Source organism: Psammomys obesus, unplaced genomic scaffold (assembly GCF_907164565.1).
Source record: "Psammomys obesus unplaced genomic scaffold, mPsaObe1.curated_primary_1811, whole genome shotgun sequence".
NCBI classification, from domain to species: domain Eukaryota; kingdom Metazoa; phylum Chordata; class Mammalia; order Rodentia; family Muridae; genus Psammomys; species Psammomys obesus.
In genome coordinates this window covers 6449372-6476486 of record NW_026585609.1, presented here as the reverse complement: position 1 = coordinate 6476486, position 27115 = coordinate 6449372, and the positions used below count along the sequence as shown (strand labels likewise).

The 27115-nt window shown below is 46.2% G+C and overlaps 1 protein-coding gene across 1 annotated transcript; it reads left to right on the top strand.

The window, feature by feature from the left end:
- Positions 1-423: 423 nt before the first annotated feature.
- Cdkn1b (cyclin dependent kinase inhibitor 1B) lies at positions 424-5368 on the top strand. The gene is made up of 3 exons (XM_055610788.1): positions 424-1288; positions 1850-1980; positions 4018-5368. The coding sequence occupies exons 1-2, from the start codon at positions 814-816 to the stop codon at positions 1969-1971; spliced, it is 597 nt and encodes a 198-aa protein (XP_055466763.1). The 5' UTR covers positions 424-813; the 3' UTR covers positions 1972-1980; positions 4018-5368.
- Positions 5369-27115: the final 21747 nt, after the last annotated feature.

Here is a 27115-nt window from a genome sequence, read left to right as displayed (position 1 = left end):
CGCGACCAGCCGACGTCCAGGCGGCGCTACGGGGAAGCGGCGCGCCCTCGGGAGCGCGGAGAGGCGGCGGCGCCGCGCCCCGGGGGCCACCTTAAGCGCGCGCTCGTCAGCCTGGGCGGAGCGGCTCCCGGCGCCGAGGCCAATGGAGCTCCTCCTCTGTTTAAATAGACTTGCTGTGTCAATCATCTTCTTCGTCAGCCTCCCTTCCACCGCCATATTGGGCAACTAAAAAAAAAAAAAAAAAAAAAAAAAAAAAACGGGGGGGGGGGAGGGCTCGCGCTTTCAGGGTGTTGCTTTTTTTTTTTTTTTAACCTCCCCCATCATCCCTTATCCTGACTCACTCGCGACTCCGAGGCTCGCGCGGCGGCAAGGTTTGGAGAGGGGCTGCGTTCGCGGGACCCACGGGCTCGCCCCAGCCTGCACTCCCGACCGCTCGCCACCTCCTCCCGCCTCCTCCCCTCCCTTCCCCGCCCTCCTGTACACTTGATCACTGAGCTTCGAGCTGCGCGGCGGCCGGGGCGTCTCTGCGCTCTCTCTCCCCTTAGACCTGCGCGCTCCGGCGGCTCGGGCGGTCGCTCGCTCGCTCGCTCGCCCGCCCGCCCGCCCGTCTCTGCTCCACTTGACTCCCCGGGTGCCGTCGCCGAACTTCCCGCAGGGGTTCGCGCTGCGGCCGGGACCGTTCTCGCTTTTGTTCGGTTTTGTTGTTTATTTCCATTTTTATTGTTGTCGTTATTACTATTATTCCCTCCCCCCCCCCCCCCCCTCCGGAGAGTGCGAGCCGAGGCGGCGGTCCACACCCGCCCGGGGAGAAAGATGTCAAACGTGAGAGTGTCTAACGGGAGTCCGAGCCTGGAGCGGATGGACGCCAGACAAGCGGAGCACCCCAAGCCTTCCGCCTGCAGAAACCTCTTCGGCCCGGTCAATCACGAAGAGCTCACCCGGGACTTGGAGAAGCACTGCCGAGACATGGAAGAAGCGAGTCAGCGCAAGTGGAACTTCGACTTTAAGAATCACAAGCCCCTGGAGGGCAGATACGAGTGGCAGGAGGTGGAGAAGGGCAGCTTGCCCGAGTTCTACTACAGACCCCCGCGCCCCCCCAAGGGCGCCTGCAAGGTGCCGGCGCAGGAGAGCCAGGATGTCAGCGGGAGCCGCCAGGCGGTGCCTTTAATTGGGTCTCAGGCGAACTCCGAGGACCGGCGTTTGGTGGACCAAGTGCCTGACCCGTCAGACAGCCCGGCGGGGTTAGCGGAGCAGTGCCCGGGGATGAGGAAGCGACCTGCAGCAGATGGTAAGGGCTCTCTGGAGAGCGTGAAATGTCTTGTCTGTCTGTCTCTGTGGCGTCCTTTTTGCCAGACCCCTAGTCGAGTTGGATTTCCCCAGCGTCTTCTGCTTCAGCTCTGGGAGATCGAGCCTGTCCGAAGCTTAGATTGGAAATAACCCCCCTAGCCGACTGCTCGGCCTGTTTATGATTTTGCAGTCAGAAGCCGAAGATAGTAAGATCTGATAACTTCCCCGGCCTAACACATCGCGGTTCCTCCCCTCTAGCCAGCTGTAGGTATGTGACAAAAGTTGGGGTGTTTACCAAGTGCCTCCTCCTTGGTTAGGGGAGAAAGAGAGCTGTGGGGCGTAGAATTTCCCTTCTGTTAGTGGAGACAACCTCATTTTGTGTCCTCGGAGGGCTACCGGGGATGCCGGGTCCAGGGGTCGTGGGTGGAGGTGGTGGGTAGTTTTATCCCTTGACTCTTGGGCCAACTTCTTGTCAGCCATTGTTCTCGCTAATAAAGATGGTTTGTGTGTGTGTGTGTGTGTGTGTGTTCTTTTAAAAATTTTTTCCCTTGCCCCCTCTTAGATTCTTCTTCGCAAAACAAAAGGGCCAACAGAACAGAAGAAAATGTTTCAGACGGTTCCCCGAATGCTGGCACTGTGGAGCAGACGCCCAAGAAGCCCGGCCTTCGAAGACACCAGACGTAAACAGCTCCGGTGGGTTAATGAGGAAGAGCACGAAGCTGACACCCCAGCTGGGCTGCGCTCCCTGGGGGGCCTGCAGACCCCAGGACTGCTGGCAGATTAGCTCCCTGCCAGGAGGAATTATTTTCTTAGGTCAAAAAATTAACAGTGTGAAGGCTAGAATCACTTGGGGGCGGGGAAGGGGGGGGAGGAGTGTAATGCAGTGTTTGTGTCCCAAGATTTTTGCCTTAAAATGGAACCAGAACTAGTGTCCCAAGCAAGTTGGGACTTGTCACCAAGGCCCCAAAGGATAAGGGAGGTCATATCCTTAGGAATCCCACCAAAACTTGGTCCAGGAGTGCTAATTTTCTTCCCCCATTTAAACAAGAACTGAGGCACCCACACTCTTAATGGAATCCATTTCTCAGCTGTTTGTATTAGGCCAGTAACCCATTTTGAACCATTAATTTAAAAAACTGAAAATACTTAATTACATTTGAAAATTTAAGAGGAAACCTAGGTACTCACTGTGCACATTGGTTAGGAGTGTGAAGGGCCTCTGTGACCTGCATTCTTTTTTTTATTATTTTTACTAAGTGACTTTCCTTGTATGCTGGCTAAAGTTTTGGAGAGAGAGAAGGGAACTTCATGCTAAAAAAAAAAAAAAAAAAAAAAACAACAACTAGAATGGAAAGTTCAGAAGTACTAACTCTCCCACAGATTTTCTGATTTTAACCCTGAGGTTACAAAGCAGAAGTTAACCGAGCAGCCAGAGGAAGCAATCCTCCAACACATCAGCTGTCTATGCTAATTTGCCGAAAGAGGATGGTTTTGTTGTTTATAGGGGAAATGGATGATCATAGATGTTGGGACACTGAGGAGGTCCAGCACCTCTTCAGTTTTTTGTTTGTTTGTTTTGTTTTTTATGTATCAAAATCTCATCACCCTGATTACCTAATTAGAGTAACCCAGCCCCTAAATTTACATAGATTGACTATTCATAATCTGACTACACATATTAATAGTTTATAAGTTCATTTCCAAAGCCCACTCATAACCCAGCATATAAAGAGTTCTTAACAGTTAATAACTTTTCAGGTCCTCATTTATAGAAATTTTTTAAATATTTAGTAATATAGAGATAATTTCAGGCTCTAGTTACGTTTGTAAATCATAATGTCATAATATACTTCTAAAACCTAGCATTTTTTTTTTCTTTAGATCGGTTAGAAAATGGTACATGAGAACCACTTTCCAAATTATACCCTCTCTTAAGTGGGAAAATAGGATAGAAGTTCTTTCTAAATGTCCATCACACCTCTAGCTTTAGTTGGTTTGTGAGGCTTATGGCCTAGCTCTTCAGATAAACCTCCTGGATTTTTACCTGTCCCATTCTAAGAAAGAGATATTTATTAGCCAGGCAGCCATAAGGTTCTAGTCAAAAGCATTCATGTAAGTATTCTGCATATGATTGAGAAATTACAATTTTAAAACCATAGACTTTTTCTCGGGTGGGAGGTGATGCTTTTAGAACTGCATTTCCAGGTATTTTCAAGTTTAAGAAATTAAGCTACTCTGAAGTGTTATGGTCCCTGAATTTCTTTTCTTTCTCATCCTCTTTGACCCAGATTCTGTAGAGTGAGTGAGTTTCTCAACCTCTGCACTGTTGACATTTTGGGCCAAATTATTCTTTGCTGTGGTAGGGCATCCTGTAGATTTTAGAGTGTTTGGCATTATCTCTGGCCTCTCCCACCAGATGCCACTAGCAATCTTCTTCCTAAAGCTGTGACACTCAGAAATGTCCCTGCACATTTCCAAATGTCCCTCGGGGCATGGGAGGGCCTCACAAAATTGCCCACTTGTTAAGATCCATGACTCTTAACACCACACAGAACAGAACAGAAATCCAGTGAAGACAGTGTTAGAGATGGCTGTAGTCATCAGACCTTTAGTGCCTATACTTATCCATCACTGAAGAATTTGTTAACTAAGATAGTAACAAAATTAATTTCTGTACTTTGGCAATGTTACTCTAGTGTCTTCTCCCTAACTCTTTTGTTTCTTTTGCAGAATTAAGAATGTTTCCTTGTTTATTAGATACATCACTGCTTTATGAAGCAAGGAAGATATACATGAAAAATTTTAAATACATATCGCTGACTCCATGGAATGGACATCCTGTATGAGCACTGAGAAAGAAAAACATAATAACACTAAAAATTTTAGGCACCCTTAAACCATCTGCCTCTAAAAGCATTGGATGTAGCATTGTGCAATTAGGTTTTTCCTTATTTGCTTCATTGTACTACCTGTGTATATAGTTTTTATCTTTTACTTTGTAGCACATAAACATGAGGGATGGGAGGGCAGGGTGGGGCTGAGGGATCGGCGTGGGGTCCTGTGAGGGTGTGAAGATCTTGCTTCACTTTGTAGCAAGGAGAAAAATATTTGACTTGCATAAAGAGAAGCAGCTCGGGTGGGGGGGAAGAGGGGGGAGGGTCGGAATGCTTTCTTTAAAGATGTAGTGCCCTTTCAGCAAGACTTGATCTTTCATCTTTAAAATAATCAAAGTTTGAAAAATTGCTACAGATAGTCGCTATTTATTTTTACATGAGACTTATTCACATTTCCAAGTTCTGAAAATTCTGTTAATGCAACAGCAAATGGCTCAAAAGAAAAAAAAAAAAAAAAAAAACTTTTTTTTTTCTTCCTTAAAATGGGAATTTACCTGTTAATTGTTTAGCAGTAAGCACTCCAGGTAATACTGGGCAAAAATCTGGGGTGCATAATAGGGAATTGTGAATTCTTAGAATTGACCATCTCACATCAGATTTGCTGAGAAATTTTTTTTAGTTTTCTTTTCACTTGAACTGTGTAGACAGTGAAAATAATCCTAAATCCCTAGATATTTTTAGAAGTCTGTAACTTTACACAAATAATGAAATAAATTTTAATTCAAATTTTCTCACCTTACTTGTTAATTTGCCCCCCCCCAGGAAAGTGTTTTTAAAGGAAAAAAAGGAGTATGCTTTTTAGAAAAAGCACACTTGTAGAATAAGTGAAATGGATACTACATCTTTAAACAGTGTTTCATTGCCTGTGTATGAGAAAACCTTTGAAGTGTGCCTGTGTATATAACTCTGTAAAGACACTGAAAATTATACTAACTTATTTATGTTAAAAAGAGATTTTTTTTTTTTAATCTAGACAAAATACAAGCCAAAGTGGCATGTTTTGTGCATTTGTAAATGCTGTATTGGGTAGACTAGTCCTCCTTCCCCCTTTTGTTAAATATGGCTATGCTTAAAAGGTTGCATACTGAGCCAAGTATAATTTTTGTAATGTGTGAAAAAGATGCCAATTATTGTTACACATCAAGCAATCAATAAAGAAAACTTGCGTAGTTATTCACTGAGTACAACTGTCATGTGCTTTACTGAGCTTGAGGTATTCAGCCGGGCATGCTCCTGATAGCTACACAAATACAATGTGAAGTGACAAACATCTGGAAAATTTAGGCCTACATTTCAGTCAGATGATTTTGCTATTGTGTGTGTTGGGGGGGGCTGTCTGAATATACTTAGTGGCCATTTTCATCTTAGTCCTGTACAGGGTAGACAAAACTTAAGTGGAAAGAAGAAAAGCCACATTTTCATGCAAGACTGTCAACAGACCCCATTTGGTTAAAATATTTATGTTTTCTAGGATAGGAGTGTGAGAACCAAGGGGGGGGGGATCCTTACCCACGCTTAGTCTGCTCACACATCTGCAGTCTCGAAAATGAAAGTGATAGAACGACCTCTCTAGATTCTCTGTTTACACTTTTGAAGTGGTGTGAGGAAACCAAATCAATGTCCAGACCCCAACCTACCCATCGGGTCCACAACACACAAACATGTAAGTCCATGCTTTTCCACACTGGTTGGCCCAATGAAATTAGTCATACACAAATTCCTCAATTTCTGAATATTCACTTCACAGTTAACACATCCAGAAAAATTGTTAAAAATACTAAAACAGTCTTCTGTCCTCTTAATCTGCTCAGCAGAGGTGCATATTAAAAAAAAAAAATACAGAGGCAGGGCATTTTAAAGCTAGATTTATCAAAATACTCAAAATATCACATTGCTACTTGTAAAGTGTGGTTAAGGTGTAAAGTAAATTACAAGAGAATTTATAGGTAAATTGTGAAAAAAAAAAAAAAAGCTAAATTTGGGTTAAATTATTCATCGAAGTACCACCATTTATGTCACCACACCCAAAGGGGATTATAAAGAGGGTAGTTCCAGCATTTTGGACTATAAGGTTTCTTTTTCTTTCTTTCTCTCTTTCCTTCTTGCTTTCTTCTTTAAAAATAAAGCAAGAGTTGGTTTTTCTTCCTGTGCCGGATGGGAAAAGAGGTCTTTCGGTCGCTGGGCCAAGTCCCTCAAGTAGGTATTATTTTAATTAAAGACTAAAGGTGTTTTTGTGGTTTTGTTTAAAACATAATATAAAGGGTGACTTGCAGGAGGACCAGAAGTCAGAAAATCAATTTAAAATGGGAGAACACATCACTTTTGCTGCACGGACCTCATTTTGGCTTTCATATACATATCTATATAGATCTATTTTTTTCAATGTGAATTTTGAGAGATTGCATTTTAGGAATGCTGGGCCGGGAAGAGGTGGATGCTGTCTGCTCCAGGCACGTCCATAGGAACGCACCCCCACCCCCACCCCCGCCCAAGTCACTGTGTCCTCCATCCTCCGAATATCTGTGTCAAGCCTCCACGTACAATCTGACGGCTCAAAGAGCCCCTTTTCCCGGGACCCGGACTCCTGCGCCCGCCGCGAAAGTCCGACTGCGGGTTTGCGGCCGCCGGCGTCAGTCACCCGCTAGCCCACCGCCCTGGCCACGGCGGGGTCGTCTCCCCAACTGTCCCGCAGCCCCGATCCCGCCCGCTCGCTGTGGTAACTGCCTGGTCCGGCTGGCTGGCGCCTCGAGACCCAAAGTCTCTAATGTCGCCGGCTCCTTGCAAGTCCCGCACCGCCAGGGTGGCTGCGCGCAGTTCCCGCGCCCCGGGCGCCCGCAGGCCGCAGAGAGCGGCCGCGCCTCTGTCCGCGCAGCCGGGCTGGATCACTTCTCAGAAACCTTCCACCCGGGAGAAAACCGCCACGGAGGGCCTCCTCGGAGGACACCCCGCCGCCCACTGAGCTCTGGGGGAGGAGGGGGACTTGTCCGAAGGGACCAACTTCCCGGAGTTCGGGGACCCTCCAGGGCAGCAGGCTGCTCCCACCCCTACCGCAGGGCTCCAATGATCCGCAGCCCCGCGCATTTCGAAAGCCTTCCCGGCTTGCCGGCGGCCAAGGGACGGTCACCGAAGCGCGCGGGGCTGTGGGGGCCCACTGCCGCTCTCGGGCACTCTGCGGGGCAGAGTGCCCCCACCGTGGCATCCTTGGCTGTCGAGAGCCGCACACCCCGGCAGGGAAGGGACTGGGGAGAATGGACTTGGGGAGGCGGGGGGGGGGGCGTGATGGGTTAGGGGACCACGGCCATTCACGAGTGGGAGGGGGCAGGCAGTGGGCCTCTGAGGCCACCGTGTGCCCACCGCCCTGGCCGCACCGAGCGACCTTTGCTAGAGGCAGGGAACTCTGCCTTCGCCATTGCACCATCACCGCCACAAGATACGGCTACTCCTGCAGCGCTGTGGACTAAAAGGTGTTCTGTTTATTAGTTCACTCAGGATCCCTGATCTGTTTTTCGGGGTACGGATTCTTCTCCCTTTGCCATCTTTCACCTGAGCCACACCCTATGCCTGCCACCCCCTCCTTCCTGGCTAAAAAAATAAGGAAAAAAAAAAAAAAAGAAAAACTTGCAAACGACGTTGAGGGTGGGAAGGGGCCCAGGATCCCGATTGGAAACCTCTGGGGTCACCTCCCTCGTTTCCCTCGCGTGGGGTTGGGACAGGGTGGGGTCAGCCACAAGCGGATCCCAGAGAACCGAAAGTGCACTTTTTTTCCACGTAAAACTCAAGTCTCGGGTCCCTCGGGCCTTCATCCAAAGTCCCCGACTTGTCATGCATGGGGACTCTGAGCAGAGGCAGGAACCAGAAAAAGAGAAAATCTTAAAAAGATTAAAAAAAAAAAAAAAAAAACCAACCCACAAAACCCTTATCCGTGTTTTGGGCGCGAAACTTTGACGCGCCTCTAAAAGGAACGTTAAGAAAAAGGCCGGGAGGAGAGAGCGCGGTTCTGGAGCCGGCCGGGGGATTGCATCATTTGCGGCTCCCCCTCCAGAACACGGGCTGCGAACCGCAGCCACCATCATGGCGCTCGGGTCGGGCCGCGCTTCCCGCGTCCCGGAGCGTCCAGGGAGCTCGGAGAGAAGCGTTTGCAAACATGTTCCCCGGCCGCGGAGCGCCGGTCCTCGGCCCCCTCCTTCCCTTTGTGTGCGTGCGTACGTGTGTTTGCGTGTGCGCGTGTGATGTGTGCAAGTGAAGGGAGAAGTTGAAGTCTCCCCTCTCTCTTCTCTCTCCCTCTCTCCCCCCCCCCACCCCCCCCCCCCCCCCCCCGCCCGAGCTGGTGGTTGTAAACTTGATTGGCATTGGCTGCGCCCACTGACCCCTGCACCGAGTCCACTGCAGATTTAAGGTGGATCTGAGAGGCTGCAGCTGCAGGCGGAGCCTCGCTCTTAACTTAGTTTTGGAAGGGGGGGGGAGGAAAAAAAAAAAAAAGAACCCAAACCGTGCGCCCGCTGAGTTTTACGAATCCCTCGGTCCCCAGGTCCGCTGGTCCCCGCCCAGCCCCGCCGCGCTTCTCCCGCCCACCTTCCCCTGCCTCCCCATTGGCTCGCGCGTGCAGTTTGAATTTTTTTTTTTTTGGATGCTTGTTTTCTTGTTAAAAAAAAAAAAATTTACAGTACCGTAGATCATGTGATGAGACTCACTTGGGCAGCCCGAGGTGGGGTGTTTTAGCTGGTTTGGTTGCAGGCGGCAGGGAGCAGGATGGGTGGAGCTTTCTGTTCCAAAAGTTTCCCGCTCCTTCCGCCCCCCAAGTGCCGTTGACAGAGTGCAGGCGGGAAGCTTCGGCTTGGGTAGAGATGTAGCGTCAAACATTCACGGATGTACAGGGAGCGCGGGCCCACGGGCTGCTGGCCAGAGGTACTAGGAAGGTACAGGAGGGAGCCGGACGAGGACGCACCTTCCCCTGCCTTGGAAAGGTAGATTTGGGAAGGGCGGGAGCGGGTAGGTGTTCTGGCAATGAATATTTACCCATCAAGGAAACACACCAACCAAAGACGAGGTGTGGCTATAGACTCCATATAGAGCAGAAGATGGGTTGTTGCAGGGGTTACAATGTCGAACTCCATCAGGGATGAAGGCGGTCGGTGTCGCTTTCTTCTTTTTTTAACCTTACAGGGGAAAAAACAAACAAACAAACCTGTCTCTGTTTTCCAGTGTTTCGGGGTGAGGATGAGGTAGGGAATATAATGTCCTTTGATATCTGGGTCAGGAAACTTATTGGAAAGAGTATGTTAAGATTTAGGAGGCTTTGGCTGGTGTAATGGTCTAATACAAGTAATGACCTTTATTTATTAATTAGGATCCAACTATGTTTTTCTTTATAGTGAAGCTTTTTAAATTTGGTAGTCCCAAATCGGTCTTTCTCTGTGTTAGTGAAGCCGGCATACCTTTCCTCTTCTTTTCTTTCTTCCCTTTTTAAAAAATTTCCCCTCCTGTCTCCTTCAGTCAGCGTTAGCCAGATGCCAGCCTTAGCCTCCCAGCAGTTCCTAAACCAGTATAACGTGTTCTCAGTTTTTCGCTGTTCCGTTCTGGGAAACCCCTTAGCTCTCCAGCCCACTGACCTCAGTGATCCCATCATAAACCAATCTGTTCGAGCTGTTCCCTTGGCTGTATCCATTGACTCTGTCAGAGGCTCACGGGTCACTTCTGCTTCTTTGGGGGCCCACCTAATCAGACTGGACAATCTATAAAGAGGAATTATTAGGGGTAAGGATTAGCTAGTCTTGGCAAACGGGGTCTCCATCTCCAGGGTGAATCAAGCATGGGTTTGGATGTTCTCCTGATAGAGGCGTTATAGATTAAGGTAGCAAACGACTATGCAAACTTTGGGTTTAGCATGATGGAGTACGCCTGTAATCTGAGCACTTGCTAGGTGGAGTCGGGAGGATCAGGAGTTCAAGGCACTTGCTAGGTGGGAGTTCAAGGTCAGCCTGGGCTGCCTGCAACCCTTCCTTTCTCAAACATACAAACAAGGGCACAAACACAAGCGGTCATTAAATAATAACCCCACTGGGCATGGTGGTGCACACTTTTAATCCCCGTACTCATGAGGCAGAGGCAGGTAAGGATCTCAATGAGTTCCAGGCCAAAAATTAAATAAAATTAAAATAATAATAATAATAATAATCTCTCTCCCCACCCCCATCTCTTGCTGGTTTTGAACCCAATGGATCTCTGACTCAATCTCCTGACTAAGTAGATCTATAGGCCTGTGCTACTGCACCCACCCTAACTTTTCAAGCAAAAGCAAGCCTTAAACTCAGGCTCTGGATGGCTAAATGCAAAGCTACCAACATGTAGGGGCTTAGAAGGAGAGGCCAAGTGGGTGCTTCGCAAGCATGAGGACCTGAGTTTGGGTTCCCAGAACCTGTAGGAAAAAGCCTGCACCAGCAGTACACACTTTTAATCCCTGAGCTGGTGAGTGGACAGAGAAAAGTAATTTCCGGGTTCGCAGTGACCAGCCATTCTGGCTAAAATGGTGAACTCCAGGTTCGGTGAGATGGACGGCAATCAGAGATGCCAGTGATGACTTCTAGCCCCCGCCTGGGCATGGATGGGTGCACACACACGTATGCTCACAAAAGTGATTCGCTAGCTAACACCGACTCACAGTGGTCCCAGACACATGAATGGAACAGAAAATGTACGGCATACTGAGATGCTGTAGCACTGTGCATTAGTCACATCTGTGCTGCTCCTGGTGTAAACAGGCCAAGTGTGCTGCCGGTTGTGCTAAGTGCACAGCTACACGATTATGTACAATCCTCGATAATTGCAGACGACTGTTCCTGGCTTGCGAATTGATGACAGTAGGGTTTCTATTGTATACTTTCTATTGTTCTTTTCGGGTATACTCCTTCTTAGATAGGTATATAAACTTAACTGTGAAAGAAGTCCAAGTTGGTCCTTCAGAGAACATTATTGTCATCCCATCACAGGAGACAAACAGTTCTCTTTATGTCACTGCTTCTCACCACCTTCCAGGAAGAAAGGGTAAAGCGTACAGGCAAAAGATGTCATACTGATCCTATTTTTCAGTGCCTGGGTAGAAGCCAGATCCTTGTGCATGGTAGGTGAGCACCGAGTGGCTCTTCAGCTGGCCTTGAACTTACGGTGTAGATGGCCTATAGCTTGGAACAGTTCTCCTTCCTCCACCTCCCTGGGGCACCTGAGTTACAGATGACCACCGCCACACCTGGCTCCGAGAAGGATGAGCTTGATCCTGTGGAGGCTAGTGCATGTGTGTGGAACGTCTTGAACAATAACAAAAATGTTTTTTTTTAAGTAAATAAAATAGAAGGGACGGGATGTAGCTCAGCTGATAGACTGCTTGCCTAGCATGAGCAGGCTCTAGCTATGATCCCCAGGTCTACATAAATCTGGTGCATGTCTGTAATCCCAGGACTCAGGAGGCAGAGGCAGAGGCAGGAGGGTCAGAAATTCAAGGTCATCTTCAGCTACATAGCTAGTTAAGAGGCCAGACAGTCCTATATGAGACTATCCCAAAACGAAACAAAACAACAACCAGGCAACAACCAAAAATGACCTCACAGATTAAGCACAAAACAAAAAAAAAATTTTTTTTTTATTATCTGTACAATGTGTTTTAAGCTAGATGTTATTACAAGATTAAAAAAAAAAAAAAGCAGAAGCAGGCATAGTGGCACATGCTGGTAATCCTAGCACTTGAGTGGTGAAGCTAAAAGTCATTCATGGCTGCACAGTGAGTCTGTGCAGCCAGGGTTACATAGCAAAAAAAAAAAAAAAAAAAAGTAAAAAATTTAATGTTATAAAAAAAAACAGTATATTGTAGAAGTTAATTGATTATCTAAGGAAGAAATCGTTTAAAATAGATGTTTGCTTCAATTGTCCAGTGTGTATAGAGGCCACAGTGACTTGTGGCAGGGTCTCCACATTCAGGCCTATTACTGGCTCATTGATTACCCCAGGGCAGTTCCCAGACATTCATGTTCTAGTCTTGCTAAGAGTCCTATACAGTTAGAGCATTTTATATCCGCGTTTGTTTGTTTTGAGACAGCCGAGTGACCCTCAACCTTACTCTGTAGTGGAGATGGCCTTAAACCTGCTCTTCCTGCCTGGCTCTTAAGAACTGGCATTACAGCGGACACTACCACACCAGTTTCCATTTTGTGTCCTCTCTACTGTGTTTTTACTCAATACTTTATACACTGTGTAAGCTATTTTATACAATATTTTTACTCTTCTGGGCTTAGATGTTTGTATACACAAATATTAGTGTTACAGTCACTTCAGGTACCCGATCTAGGACAAGCTGTTCAGTTTGCAGGCTAGGAGCTGCAGCATAGATGTGCGGCCGGCTCTACCATCTCCACTCGGCTCTGTGGTGTTCCCACAACATTAACAACACATTGGTCAGAAGGTGTCCCTGTGATCGGCAACACATGACCTTGCAAGTCTGATGAACTCACACTTGATCACCGTAGCTCTCCCGTTCTGTGAGGAGAGACAGGGAAGACCAGTATGTTAGGAATAATTAAGGAAACAAACCGAAACTTGAACAGGTCACGATGAGGGGATGAGAAGGTGTTGGGAAGATGAGGAATTCTCATTCTAGGGTGGAATCTCCCACAGGCGACTGTGTTCTTTACACAGGGATACTCACCATGAGAAAGATGATAACCCTCACTAGTACCTTTACACTTACCTCTAATGTTAAACTTTGATTATCTTGTATGCTCCCCATGAGCCCCTAATGATGTAACCCAGAGCCTGTGCATGCTAGGCCAGTGTCTGCTACGGAGCCACATCCTCTGACCCCCCTTACATTGTCCCCCTGCCCCCACTGTCCTTCTTTGTTTTATTTTCCCTTCAGTCTCTGATGTACCCAGGGCCATATTATTTCCATGAATGCAGACTATGGTTTCATTTCTGGTGAGATTAATCCTCCGATGAGTTCTTTGCTCTGTTTCTTCCCCCCTTCCAGAATTTTCCCAGCTTCTTTTGTTCTATGTGGATTTAAGACGTCCGATTTCAATTATTGTTGGCTTTAAAGAAATAACAGGAGAGGCCAGATGTGTGGCACATACCTGTGGTTCTAGCAGTTTCGGGGCACAGCCAGGAGGATGTGGAGTTCAAGGTCACCCTCTGCTTTGTAGTGAGTATGAGGTCAGTCCAAGCTACATGAAAGCTTCATCTGCCTTGAAAATGAAAGAAAAGAAAAAAAAAGAAAGCAAGCCAGCCAGGAGTAATGATAGAATGACCGTCTTTATGCACAGGCTCTGGGTTTGATGTCCAGTACAAAGTAGCAATGGTAATACTGTGGGATCCTCATCTCACACTTTTCACTGGGCTAAATTCTTGAAGAATTAGAAAGAATGTAGTTGGGGGAAGGGAATAGCTGAGCAGGTAAAGACACTTGCTGGGCAAAAGCCCGAGTTCAACCCTGAAACCCAGGCTGGTCACTGCACGTCAAGGGTCTGCCTTCCTTTACCTCAGAGCCTGTTTTGACTGTGTTTTTCCATGGATTCTGGGGATCCAATTCGGGTCCTCTTGCCTGTTTTTCAGGCACTTTACCAACTGAGCCATTTGCCAAGCCTTTTGAGAAACACTTTGAAAATTAAATCTCAGAGTGGGGAAGGTATTTCTAAGTATGATAGAAACGCCTAAGATTCATAAAATGAAATAACAATAAATTTAATGATATAAAATTTAAATTTATTATTTTTTTTCAGGGTATAATGTACCCCAAGCAAAGTTAAAAACAAAACAAAACAAAAAAACAGTGGTGATGATTGCACAGAAATGTGAATGAAAAAAATTTTCTAAAAACTTTCAGATGGATAAATGTTTTGCCTTCATGTACGGTTATGCAGTAAGAACATGCTTGGTGAGGACAGGTCATTAGATCTCCTGGAATTGAACTTACTGAAGTTTGTAAATCACCATGTGGGTGCTGGGAACCAAACTTGAGTCCTTTGCAAGAGTAGCAAATGCTTTTAACTACTGATGCATTTCTCTAGCCCCAATAATGTAAAATTACTGAAGTATAGTATTAAAAATTTTTAAATGATAAAATGCATGTTATGTGTTTTTAATCATATTAAAAAAAATGCACAGGGGCTGGAGAGATGGATTGCTCCGTGGTTCAAAGCACTTGCTGCTCTTATAGAGGACTGGAATTGATTTCCTGGTACTCACATACGGAGTTCACAGATATCTCTAGCTCCTGGCTCTCTCCTGGCCTCTTGAGAAACACAGGTTTCTCTCCATGTGCACATACCCTCATATAGATACACACATGTATGCACACTTAAAATTTAAACAAGTATTGAAAAATCCATGTCTGTGGGCATGGTGGTGCATGCCTGTAATCCCAGCACTCAGGGAGGCAGAAGCAGGTGGATAGCTGTAAGTTTGAGGCCAGCCTGGTCTTCAAAGCAAGTCCAGTATAGCCAAGACTACACAGAGTAACCCTGTCTTGGAAAAAAAAAATTTTTTTTAAATCCACAAACTAGTAGAAAACTAAAAATTGCTCATGTTCTTTCTAAAAGAATTTCGTATATCCATGCCACTTAGACACTGGTTTGGTTTTGTGCTCTGAGGTCAGATTGCATGAGTTTGAGTCTCATTTTTCCTTTCTTTGCTTTCTTTTTTGAATTGAGACTGGGTGTCCTGTCAGTGGGCCCTCAAACTCACTATGTAGCTGAGGTTGGCCTCAAACTATTGATCTGTCTCCTCCATCTAACGTCAAGCAAACATTTTGCCTTTTAAAGTTTCTTTCTTTGTTTATATAATGAAGATGCTTAGTGTTTCATAAAGTTATTAAAAATATCTAGTGGAGGCTGAGTGTGGTGGAAAACGTCTATAGTCCTGTCACCGGGGAGGTGGAAACAGCAGGAGCAGGAGCAGGACAAGGTCATCCTTGTCCACATATCCAGTTTAGGACCCTGTGAGACTTTGTCTCACTGCCCCCATCCAGCCAACTAATTAGTGTACCTCGCACAACACCTGGTTTATAACAATAAATAACATAAACAATGAAGCTCTCCAAGTGCTCTTCTCTTTTTTAATTGTTTTCTTGAAGTCCCCACTGCCAGTACTATGCTAATGTTGTAAATCTAATTTCTCCCTTTTCTGTTTTTCTTTTCTCTTTGTTTTTTTTTTAAAGATGGTCTCGGGTACAGTAGACAGGCCTTGAATTACTGATCTGATCTCTGTTTCTCAAGTGCCGGGATCATGGGCCTTTGTCACCATACCCAAGATACTCATGTTCTCTCTCTCCTTCACTCTCTCTCCTCTTCTTCTCTCCTTTTGTGTTTTGGAGACAGGGCCACCCTCTGTCTCCTAGGCTGCCCTTCCCTCAAATTCATAGTGATTCTCCTGCTTCTGCCTTTGGAATGCTGGGAATGCTTGAGCTACCTCGCTCAGGTCTATTTTTCTAGTTTTTATAACTGCCATTATAATCCTTAAGAAGAACAAAATTTTGCTGTTATTGTTCCGTGTTATTGTTGGGTTTTTTTTTTTTTGAGACAGGTCTTGCTCTATAACCTTGGCTAGCCTAGAATTCACTATCCTGGCCTTGAACTTGTGATCCTCTTGCCTCAGCCTACAGAATGCTTGGATCACAGTGTAGGCTACCACATCTGCTTTTTTAATTAGGTGAGTTTTGTTTCTGTATTTCTGTCCAGAAAGGGCCTTGCTCCATAGTCCAGTCTGAACTCAAGGTGATTTTCTTGCCTTAGCTTTCCAAATGCTGGAATCATAGGCATGCACCGTCATGCCTGGCTGGAAAACAAATGTTTAAAATTGACATTTAGTAAACAAAATTAATGTGCCACAAAATGGCTGAAATGGTACATTTTTATGTTTTTTTTTTAAGCAATTAAAAAAAAAAGGCAGTTGTTGGATTTAAATCCATCCCTAATGATTTCTGAAATGGCCTAGCATAGGTTTATGTTTATAATGAATAACTCACCCACATACAAAGACAATACTGAAGTAGAAAAGGGCTGTGACCCATACAGCAGAGTGTTAAGTAGTAGTCGTACCTGCCAGTAATCTCAAAACCTGGGAGACTGAAGCAGACGAATGATGAATTTGAGACAGCCTTGGCTACACAGTGAGAGCCTGGCTCAGACAAAGCAACAGAAACATCACGGCTGTGTGTAGTAGTGTCTGAGAGCTTGCTAGTGAGGCCAGAACCCCAGAGGTGGAAGCAGGGGAATCAGCTACAGCTCAGCTTCTGCCACATGGAGCTGGGGGCCAGTATCCACCAGGCCCTGGCTCATGCCACAATCACCAAAGCAAAATCCAAACCACCCACAAACCCAACCCAATGAAAACCAAGCAAATCCCAAACAAACAGAACTAAAACAAACAGCTCCCCCCCCACTAACAAAAAAAACAATCACCCACATGCACACATGCCACGCCATAACGTTTAGGTAAACTGAGTCAGAAATAGCATCACCCAGAAGTAAACATGGCCATCCTTGAGTTTCATTGTTACTTCCCCCCAAGGCTGAGTGACTTCTCTGCAGCTTCACGGGTGACCAAGAAGCAAGGAGACTGTGCTGTGAGATCTGACTAACTCAGAGTCATAGAAGGCTATCCCTGCCCTCAAAACATCTAAGCCTTGGCTTAGTGGTGCCACCTGCTTCACTCTAGAAACCCCCAGGTGGCTTCGTGCAGCCAGCACAGCTGCCTCTAGCGTCTCCAGCTGCCTCTGGTGTTGTCTTCGACCAGTAACCGGGGCTCCAGCCTCACCATCCTGTTCTGGATTTTCCTCCAAACTGTATTCTCTTCTAGTAAGCGAGGCTAGTATGCAATTGGTGGTGATAGGCGATAGCAACACTTGGGGAAAATGTTAAATCCTTTCTACTAGGCCAGGCTGAGAACCACCGGCCTAGAAGGTTACTAAGAAATTAAACGCCCACCCCATCTCCCTCCTGCTTTCCATGCCCTCCCCCACGGTCTAACTCTGTAGTCCAAGCTGACCTAGAACTCTCTGTAGCCCAAGCTGGCTTTCATCTGCCTCAGCCCCGACTGCTTGGGTTATAGTTACAGGCCACTCTTCTCCCAAAACCTTTCCTGCCTTGTGCCTGACCGGGCTCCGCCCAGTCCTCCTCCTCATCCTCACTTTCAGGTGATTGGCTATGTGTGTGTGTGTGGGGGGGTCTTCTTTCTCACCTTTTTTTTTTTTTTTTTAACTTGAGAGCTTTATTTGTGCAGAATCAACTCCAAAACTTTTAAATTGTTACCGCTCTCAGATCCCTAGCAGCAACCACCCTTTCTCCCCCCAACCAAACCCCATGATCTCCACTGGAGTTTGGAGAGTATATCCAGGAAAGCTTGACGCTTCCTTCCTCAAACACAGGCAGCATTATCTACTGTTCCCTTTTACACTAAAGATGAAAAAAAAAATCACCGTGAAATTTATTACTAAGACAAATTTTTCTTCTTAAATGCCTTTACTAGACATTTTCACCATCCCTGTGACTTCTTGTTCCCAATTTCTTGGTGTGCACAAATACCTTCATCCCTCTTTTTTTTTTTTTTTTTTTTTTTTTTTTTTTCTTTTTGTACCTTGAGTTACTGTTGGCTGAGGTTCACTATTCAAAGTAAAATGGCCCCAGTGTTTCTGGATCCCAAATACCCGCCGTCTGAGTCAGCAGAGACTCCTTCCTTTAAGTGCTTTTCTCACTTGTTTTCTCCTCTGCTGAGGGAATCTCACTTTGTCCTCCAGACCTTAATTAAGCAAGTTCTTTTCCCACTGAAAAGTTCTTTGCCCCTAGACATAGACCTCTTGGCTCCATCTTTGGGGTTCTGCAGCTGTGTCTCTCGGGAGGTCTTCTTGGTGTTCTTTTCATTTTTCTTTATCCCAGGTTCCTCTGCTGATATGTGCCAACCTCGGCTCTTAGCTGTTCTTCAGAGGTTTTCTTTTGGTATCTGGAGCTCAGGGCATTCTCTGATCTGGAGTGACTGACTTGCCTCCTTTGGCTTCCGTTTCCACAGTGTTGCTAATCTGTTTGACATAACTCCAGGGTGTTTCATTCTCACAGGTGATGCCTGTGTCTTGCTTGGGAGAAGTCCTCTGATTTTCGGATGCAGGCTTTTCACCTGTTGCTTCCTGCTTTGGCTACACAGCTCAGCAGGCTGGTTTCTGAAACACTTCCATCTCTTGCAGACTTCCTTTTGAGAGGCAGGGAATCCTTGCTCAAAGTCAAAGATCTTGCAGGGTAGTCACTGGTACCCCACATGGATAAGGATACTAGTTAACACTAGGAAGAGGAGGCAGCAGGTGACTTTTCTTCTATAATCAGGAAACAGAGGAATGATGGACTTCAGCTTGCTTTCTCCTTTTTTTTTTTTTTTAACTCTGGGCCTCTGGTCCTCAATGGGGATAGTGCCATTCACATGTAAGATAAGTGTTGTGTGACAAAACTTTTCATGGGGAGATGCAGTCCACACACATCTATTCTCTCCAGATAGGAAACCCACGGCAGATCAAAGTGTAGATACCACCAAAGTCCAACTTGGTGAGTCTATCGGGGTTACCTACAGGAATATAGGTGAGGGCTTACTTGAAGGCGCAGAAATGACTTAAAGGCCGACCCAGCACAGGTGACAGCTCACTTGGACACAGCCTGCAGACAGCTAAATACATTGGAGAATGTCCTTTTAGGTGCCTCATTGGTCTAAACTTCTTCCAGGCAGTGTGGCTGGTTTCTGCTTCTTTCAGATAGCTGGTCTGGTCTCAGAGCCCCCTTGCACCTTTTCTTGTCTGAGGGTCTATTTTGTAGTTGGCTTGCACTTTTCTGAGACTCTCAGTTTTTATTATTCTGTCAGGGAGGGGCAGAGTAAATCATGTCAGTTTCAGGGACTTCCTGAAGCTCTTTTGAGTTGTTTGTCTTCTTGCTTTAAAAAGCTTCTCTGCAAGGTAGAATGTTTCAATCTTGGCGGAAATTGTTACACAACAGGTGGCTCTTGATATTTCAATGAACTGAGCCTTGAAACTCCCTCACAGATGTGCCCAGAGAGAGGGGATCTCTTAGGTGTGTAACTGTTCCTCTTAGTTGTCATCTTGACAGAATCTAGAACCTTCTGGGAAATGGGCCACTGGGCATGCCTCTGGGTAATTAATTATATGTTAATAGGTGTGGGAATACAAGGCACAAGGCACTAGGCAGAAAATATATAGCTTGGAACTGTGAACTAAAAATAAACCCATTTCTGCTCTAATTAGGTTATCTTGTCACAGCAACAGGAAATGAACTAAGACAAAAGTAATTCTTGATCTTGTTTAATTGGCAGTTTATCAACATGTGCATGTATATTGTAGTTGTTTGTTTACTTATGTATTGAGACAAAGTCTCTTTCTATGTGTCCTTGACTGTCCAGGCATTCTCTGTGTAGACTAAGATGACCCCAAACTCAGAGAAATCCATCTGCCTCTTCCTCCTGTGTTGGGATTAGAGGCATGCATGATGACTCCCGACTTCACATATAACTTTCAAATAATCATTTGTGTGTGTGCCCATGCAGGAGGTCAGAGAGCCAGTTCTCTCCTCCTGCCACGTTGGTTCCAGAGATCAAACTCAGGAAGTCAGGCTTGGTGGCTAGTGGCCAGCTCAGTGGCCCTCAAGTTGATAGAATTAACTATCAAAGTCTCACATAGCCTCAAACTTATAACGGAGCCAAGAATGACCTTGACCTCCTCATCCTTCTGCCTGTGCTCCCAAGTGCTGTAATTACAGGTGGGTACTACCGTGCCCAATTTTGAGAATGGATTTTTTTTTTCCTACTCAGGGTCTCCTCACTAGGTAGCTCTAGTTGACCTGGATTTTTTTTTTTTTAAGATTTATTTATTATGTAGATGAATGCTCTATCTGTATGTACACCTGCATACCAGAAGAGGGCATCAGATCCCAGTGTAGATGGTTATGAGCCATCATGTATGTGGTTGCTGGGTACTGAACTCAAGACTGAAATGCTTAAGTTAGCTTGGGTGACTCCATTTTGAGATGAGAAGCCATCTTGTACACACCTGTGACCAGAGGCTGAATTCAAGTTCCAGGAAAAAAGCACAGAATGGACACTTGGCAGAAAACAGAGTTAACTCCCTTAGCAACAGCCAATCAGAGTAAGACAGAAAATTCCCCAACATTCCAGATGTACATTCAGGTAGCTTAGAATAGCTGTTATGGTTAAGCTTCAGCTAGCAAACCAATCGTATTAAAGGTCACCTTGCTCCTAAAGTTTTTACCCAATCCTGTAATGCTAAGGCATGGAAACCCCTGCTTGCAGTTTTTCCCTTTAAAAACCCTGTTCACCCAGAGTTCGGGGTCCCTCTCATCCACTGTTGTGTCAGTGAGGCTTGGGTCCTGAGTTTGATCGCTCTCATAATAAAGCTCTCTTGCTTTTGCAACTGAGTCATCTCCTGGTGGTCTTTGAGGGTCTTGCGATCTGGGCATAACATTTGGGGGCTCGACGGGGATCCTCAGGATACCCAGGATCCCCGACCAGGAGAGCTTGGTCCACTGACGGGTAAGTGTTGTCAGTCTGTCTTAAGTTTTTGTTTGCTTTTGGTTTTCAGGTATATGACTAGGGAGGACACTCCTAGTGGTCAACTGCCAGGGGAGAGGGGAGATATTCCCAACCCCATCTGTTTTAACCTCTTCAGGGTGGATGTTGTGTCTGCCTCAAAAGGATCAGTTTTGGTTCCAGGAAATCAGCCCAGGCACAAGCCAAGTTTTGGGGCTTGCTTTTGTCTGAGGCCACAGCTCCAGCTTTGTGTGATTTCTTGTCTGTTGATATTGTCTGCTTTACTTCTTTGGCTTCTTTTGACGGAAAGACTGACTGACAGTATGGGACAGGCTATCTCCAAACCTCTTGACCTGGTCTTGGCACACTTTAAGAAAGTTAGGACTAGAGCTCACAATCTTTCAGTGGATGTGAGGAACGGAAAAATGATGACCTTTTGCAGCTCAGAATGGCCCACTTTTGACGTGGGCTAGCCACTTGAGGGAACCTTCCACCTCCCCACCATCCTCAAGGAGGAGGATAGGGTCTTCAGAAAGCGCATGGTCACCCAGATCAGGTACCATATATTGTTGTCTGGAAGGACCTTGGTCAAGCCCTTTCTGACCCCATTGACAATCCTCCTTCCACAAGTTCTCTGAAACTAGAGGCTGCTGCCCCAGTAACTGAAACCAAGACAGATTCCAAGGGTGTCCTGTCAGCTCCCCCAGACTCCCTACACCCTGTTTTGCAGGATAGGACTCCCAAAGAAGTCATTTTTCCACCCCATCCATACAGATCCCCTCAACCCCCCTGCTCCCCAGCCTGCTCCACCAGCACCAGCCTCATTACCCAAGCTGGAACCGCCATCTGGCCCGGTGCAAGGGACCCAGAGCTGCCAGGCAGCCTTTCCCTCTGGGGAACGAGAGGCAGATTCTATGGTCCTTCCCTTATGGGCCATGGGACCACCAGATACTAATGGCAATTCAACCTCACTATTATTGGCCATTTCCTACATCAGATCTTTACAGCTGGAGAACTCAGAATGCCAAGTTCTCCAATAACCCCAGGGACTTAAATGATCTTTTTGAAACTGTTCTTTTTACCCACCAGCCCACTTGGGACAATTGCTAGCAGCTTTTACAGGTTTTGTTCACCACAGAAGAGTGCGGACGTATTATTTCAGAAGCTCGTAAAATTGTTCCAGGCCAGACAGGGGTCCCAACCACAGACCAAACCCATATTGATGATTACTTTCCCTTTAGGAGACCCGCATGGGATTACAACACGGCTGCAGGTAAGGAGCATCTCCTAGTCTACCGTCAGACTCTGTTGGCAGGTCTCAAGGCAGCCGCAAGATGGCCCACTGATTTGGTCAAGGTGTATGATGTCAGACAGGGAGCGGATGAGAGCCCAGCCGCCTTTCTTGAAAGGAAATGAAACCTTCTGTAGATATATGCATGTAGAGCCTAAGAAGCCTAAACATACAGGTACGGTTGCTTTGGCTTTCATCAACTAGTCCGCTCCAGACATAAGAAAGAAACCACAAACACAGGGAAGAATAGGACAGATGTAGATGCAGGAATTAGTACAGAGAGCTGAGAGAGTATATAATAATAATAAGGATACTATGAAGGAAAAGCAACTGAAGACTGGGAAGGCCTTGAATCGAGATTTGGTCAAAGTCCTACTGGCCAGCAATGTTCCGGACCCTGGAGAAAGGAGGCACCAACTCCAGCAGCTGTCCAATGATAAAGGACCTGAAGGATGTTGCAGACAACAGTTGAGTAAGAATCAATGTGCTTACTGCAAAGAGGAGGGCCACTGGTTCAGGGATTGCCCCAAGAGGAGAACTTCGCCCCAGACCAAGGTCCTGGCAATGGAGGAAGACTAAGGGGGTCGGGGTTCAGATCCTCTCCCCCAATCCAGGGTAACCCTTAGAGTGGAGGGGAAGCCCCTGGACTTTTTGGTCGACATAGGAGCTCAGCATTCATTACTTTTACAACCTGAAGGGCCAGTCTCCCCAGAAAGGTCCTGGATCCAAGGGGACACAGCTGTGAAACAATACTCCTGAACACCCGAAGAATGATGGACTTAGGAATGGGCCAGGTAACACATTCATTTATGGTGATCCCCAAAAGTCCCTATCCCCTACTGGGAAGGGACCTACTTACTAAAATGAAGATACATTTTAAGCCTGATGGCCCCCAATTATTATATGAAAAAGACAACCCAATTCAGATACTGACTCTTGACCTAGCCTCAGAGGCTGAAAATAGACTGTTTGAGGTGCCCATTGCCTCCTTGAATGAATTATAAACTTGGCTGGCACAATTTCCCCATGCTTAGGTGGAAACCAGAGGAATGAGGCTGGTGAAACACCAGCCTCAGGTGTTTGGTGGGGCTGATCCTGCTCAGATTCACCAATACCCCATGTCCCAGGAGGCTCAGAAGGGTATAACCCACCATATTTGGAAACTCCTAGCCAAAGGGCTCTTGAGAGCATGCCAGTCAGCATGGAACACACCATTGCTACTAGTGAAAAAGCCTCATTCTAATGATTATCATCTTGGTCCAAGACTTGAGAGAGGTCAATAAGAGGGTCATGAATACCCACCCAAACTGTGCCGAATCCTTATACCTTACTGAGCTCCCTGTCCCCTGAACAGGTCTGATGTATGGAATTGGACTTGAAAGATGCCTTCTTCAGCCTGCCTTTAGCCCCTAAGAGCCAAGAATACTTTGCCTTTGAATGGAATGATCCAGGAAAAGGCATAAATGGTCAACTTACCTGGACCCGATTGCCACAAAGATTCAAAAAGTCTCCCACTATTTTTGATGAAGCCCTCCATGAAGACCTGGGTGAGTACTGAAATGGAAACCCAGGTATCACCCTGATTCAATATGTAGATGATCTTCTGATTGCTGCAGGGTCAGAGGAAGCCTGCCTGGAAGGCACCTGAAGACTCCTGCAAATTCTAGGAGATTTAGGCTATTGAGCATTGGCTTAGAAAGCATAGCTTTGTAGGACTGAGGTAACATTTGGGCTATATCCTGAGAGATGGACAAAGGTGGCTATTGCACCCAAGAGAGGAGACAGTCCTTAACATACCTCCACCCAAAAACCCCCACCAGGTGAGGGAATTTTGGGGTCAGCAGGCTTTTACAGGCTATGGATCCCAGGATTTGCAGAAACGGCAAGACCCCTTTATGAGGCCACCAAATAAACCAAAACCTTCAAATGGACTGTTGGACAACAAAAGATATTCGACCAACACAAGCAGGCTTTGTTGTCAGCAACAGTGTTAGGGCTACCCGATAGCACTAAGCCCTTCCATCTGTTGTGGACAAAAGTAAGGAAATAGCAAAAGGGGTTTTAACACAGACCCTGGGACCTTGGAGAAGGCTGATCTCATACCTGTCTAAGAAGCTTGACCCAGTGGCCGCAGGATGGCCACTGTGTCTCCATATCATCACAGCAACTGCATTCCTAGTTAAGGATTCGGATAAGTGAACCCTCGGTCAAAACCTGATTGTGATGTGACTACCTCCCATGCTTCTAGAAGGGGTACTGAAACAACCACCTGGCCGATGGCTGAGTAATGCCCACAGGACTCACTATTGACTCTGTTGATTAATCCTGGTTGAGTTGTCTTTCAGCTCCCTGCCTCCTTGAATCCAGCGACCCTCCTACCAGACCAAGAACTTGAATAACCTTTGCACCAGTGTGAAGAAATACTAGCCCGAGTACATGGTGTCCGGGCAGATCTGAAGGATGCCCCCCTACCAGATGCTGATCATACTTGGTTCACAGATGGATCAAAAGAGGGCAGGTGAGGCAGTGACCACTGACACTGAGGTAATTTGGGCACAACCCCTTTCTCAAGGGACCTCTACCCAGAAAGCTAAGCTGATAGCCTTGACCCATGCCCTTACCGTGGGCAAAGGATTGGCCATTAATGTCTATACGGACAATTGGTACGCCTTTGCCACTGCTCACGTGCATGGGGCTATATAAATACCAGGAAAAGGGACTCCTTACAGCAGAGGGAAAGACTATTAAAAATGAGGAAGAGATCCTGCAACTCTTGAAAGCTTATGGCTCCCCAAGAAACTTGCCATTATTCATTCTCCTGGGCGCCAGAAAGGCACCACTGGAGTGGCAACAGGGAACAAGCTTGCTGATAGAACAGCCAAAAGCATTGCACTTCAGGACAGGACAACTGTCCAGGCTGCCATCCTGCCAGAACCACCAGATCCAAACTTACCAAGCGTATCTCAGTAGACTGAGGAGGAGAAACGCTGGGCTAAAAACCAACCAATGAGCCAATACTTGCAGGCATGGTGGCATTCGTTGGAGGGTAAGTTGATTTTGCCCAGTTCACTAGCCAGAGCTATTCTCAGAAAGATTCACAGAGTTACTCACATGGGATCCAAAGGATGGCAGATGCCATGCAGCAGTCCAAAGTATTGGCACCTCCCCCAGCCCCAATAGTGCCACCAGCCCCTACTCTAACTCCTCTAAGTCTGGCCTCTGGCCAAGGAGAAGTCCCCAGTTCTTCACTGGAGAGCCAAGACTCCTTTGTCGCCCTCATAACCAAGACAGCCGAGTCTTAAATGCCCTAGATTAAGCAAGCAGAGGCTGGTTTGAAACCTGGTTTGATGCATCCCCGTGGCTTACCACTTTAATCTCCACCCTATTAGGCCCCCTTCTTATTCTTTTGCTTTTGGTTACTTTCAGACCATGCTTGCTTAACAAGCTATTAGGATATATTAAACAGAGATTGGGGACTATACAGCTGATGGTAATAAGAACCCAGACCACCAGCTTGAAGCTGACAACAAACTGTAAGAGCCCAAGATTGGCCTCTTTATATATAAGGAAAGGGGGGAATGGAGAGCTTCCGTTAGCTTGGGTGACTCAATTTTGAGATGAGAAGCCATCTTGTGCACACCTGCGACTGGGGGCTGAACTCAAGTTCCAGGAAAAAACACAAAATGGACACTTGGCAAAAAACAGAGTCAACTCCCCTAGCAACAGCCAATCAGAGTAAGACAGAAAATTTCCCCAACATTCCAGATGTACTTTCCGATAGCATAAAATAGCAGTTATGGTTAAGCTTCAACTAGCAAACCAATCATATTAAAGGTCACCTTGCTCCTAAAGTTTTTACCCAATCCTGTAATGCCAAGGCATGGAAACCTCCTGCTTGCAGTTTTTCCCTTTAAAAACCCTGTTCACCCAGAGTTCGGGGTCCCTCTCCTCCACTGTTGTGTCAGTGAGGCTTGGGTCCCCAGTTTGATCGCTATTGTAATAAAGCTCTCTTGCTTTTGCAACTGAGTCGTCTCCTGGTGGTCTTTGAGGGTCTCGTGATCTGGGCATAAGAAGACCTCTGGAAGAGCAGATAGTGAGGTCTTAACTGATGAGCCATCTCTCCAGCCTAAGGATGGATTTTTTTTTTTTCTGTGTAGCCTCTGCTATTCTGGACTTGCTTTGTAGACCAGGCTAGCCTTGAACTCACAGAGCTCCACCTGCCTCTGCCTACCCAAAAGCTGGGATTAAAGATGTGCATCACGATGCCCAACTAAGGGGATAGATTTTTTTTTTAAGGTGCCAGTTTTTTGTTTGTTTGTTTATTTGTTTATATCTATCTGTCACTAGCACAGTTTGGCCTGGAGAAAGATTTTTTTATTTTATTTCCTACATCTTTGCTCAGCTAAACACTATTGTTCAGGCGTCAAACAGCATAAAACTGAAGCTCTGAGCCCTTTTCCTATTGTTTATCCCTTAGACCTCTTGCCTAATTCTCTGTAGTAATTACATCTCCACCAGCACAATGCACTAGTCATGCTGATGGCTCTTGTAAGCCGTCAGGTTGTATTGTCACACGATCTTCTTTGTCTTTCAAGACCGTAAAGTGTTAACTGCTTACCCTACATGATAGTACTGTTGTTTTTCCTTTGACTCCTGTGAACGTGTGGTTTGTGGCCACAAATTAGGAACTTAGCTTTCTTGGAAAATAACCTGATCTGTGTCAGTGGAATGCATGATACCGACAAGGAAATAGGAATTCTGGGACTGTAGCCAGAAGGAACCTATAAGTCATCTTGTCTAATGTCCCCGCAGGAAATCACAAATTAGAAGGTTCTCATCTGTAAATGGAAAGATTGGATGGGTGACCTGTGTACCCAGTATTCATTGATCTAGCTTAGGTGGGGGGAGTGGAGAGTGGCAGCTAAAGCCTGGCCAGCTAATGGAAATGCAAAACGATTTTCCCTGCACAGTGCTCTTGAGTAACTCAGAGGCAGGAGCTAGTCACACAGGCAGTATCCCCAGGTGTCCAGCTGCCAAAGATCAAGGAATATGAGTGTGGGGATAATGTTAC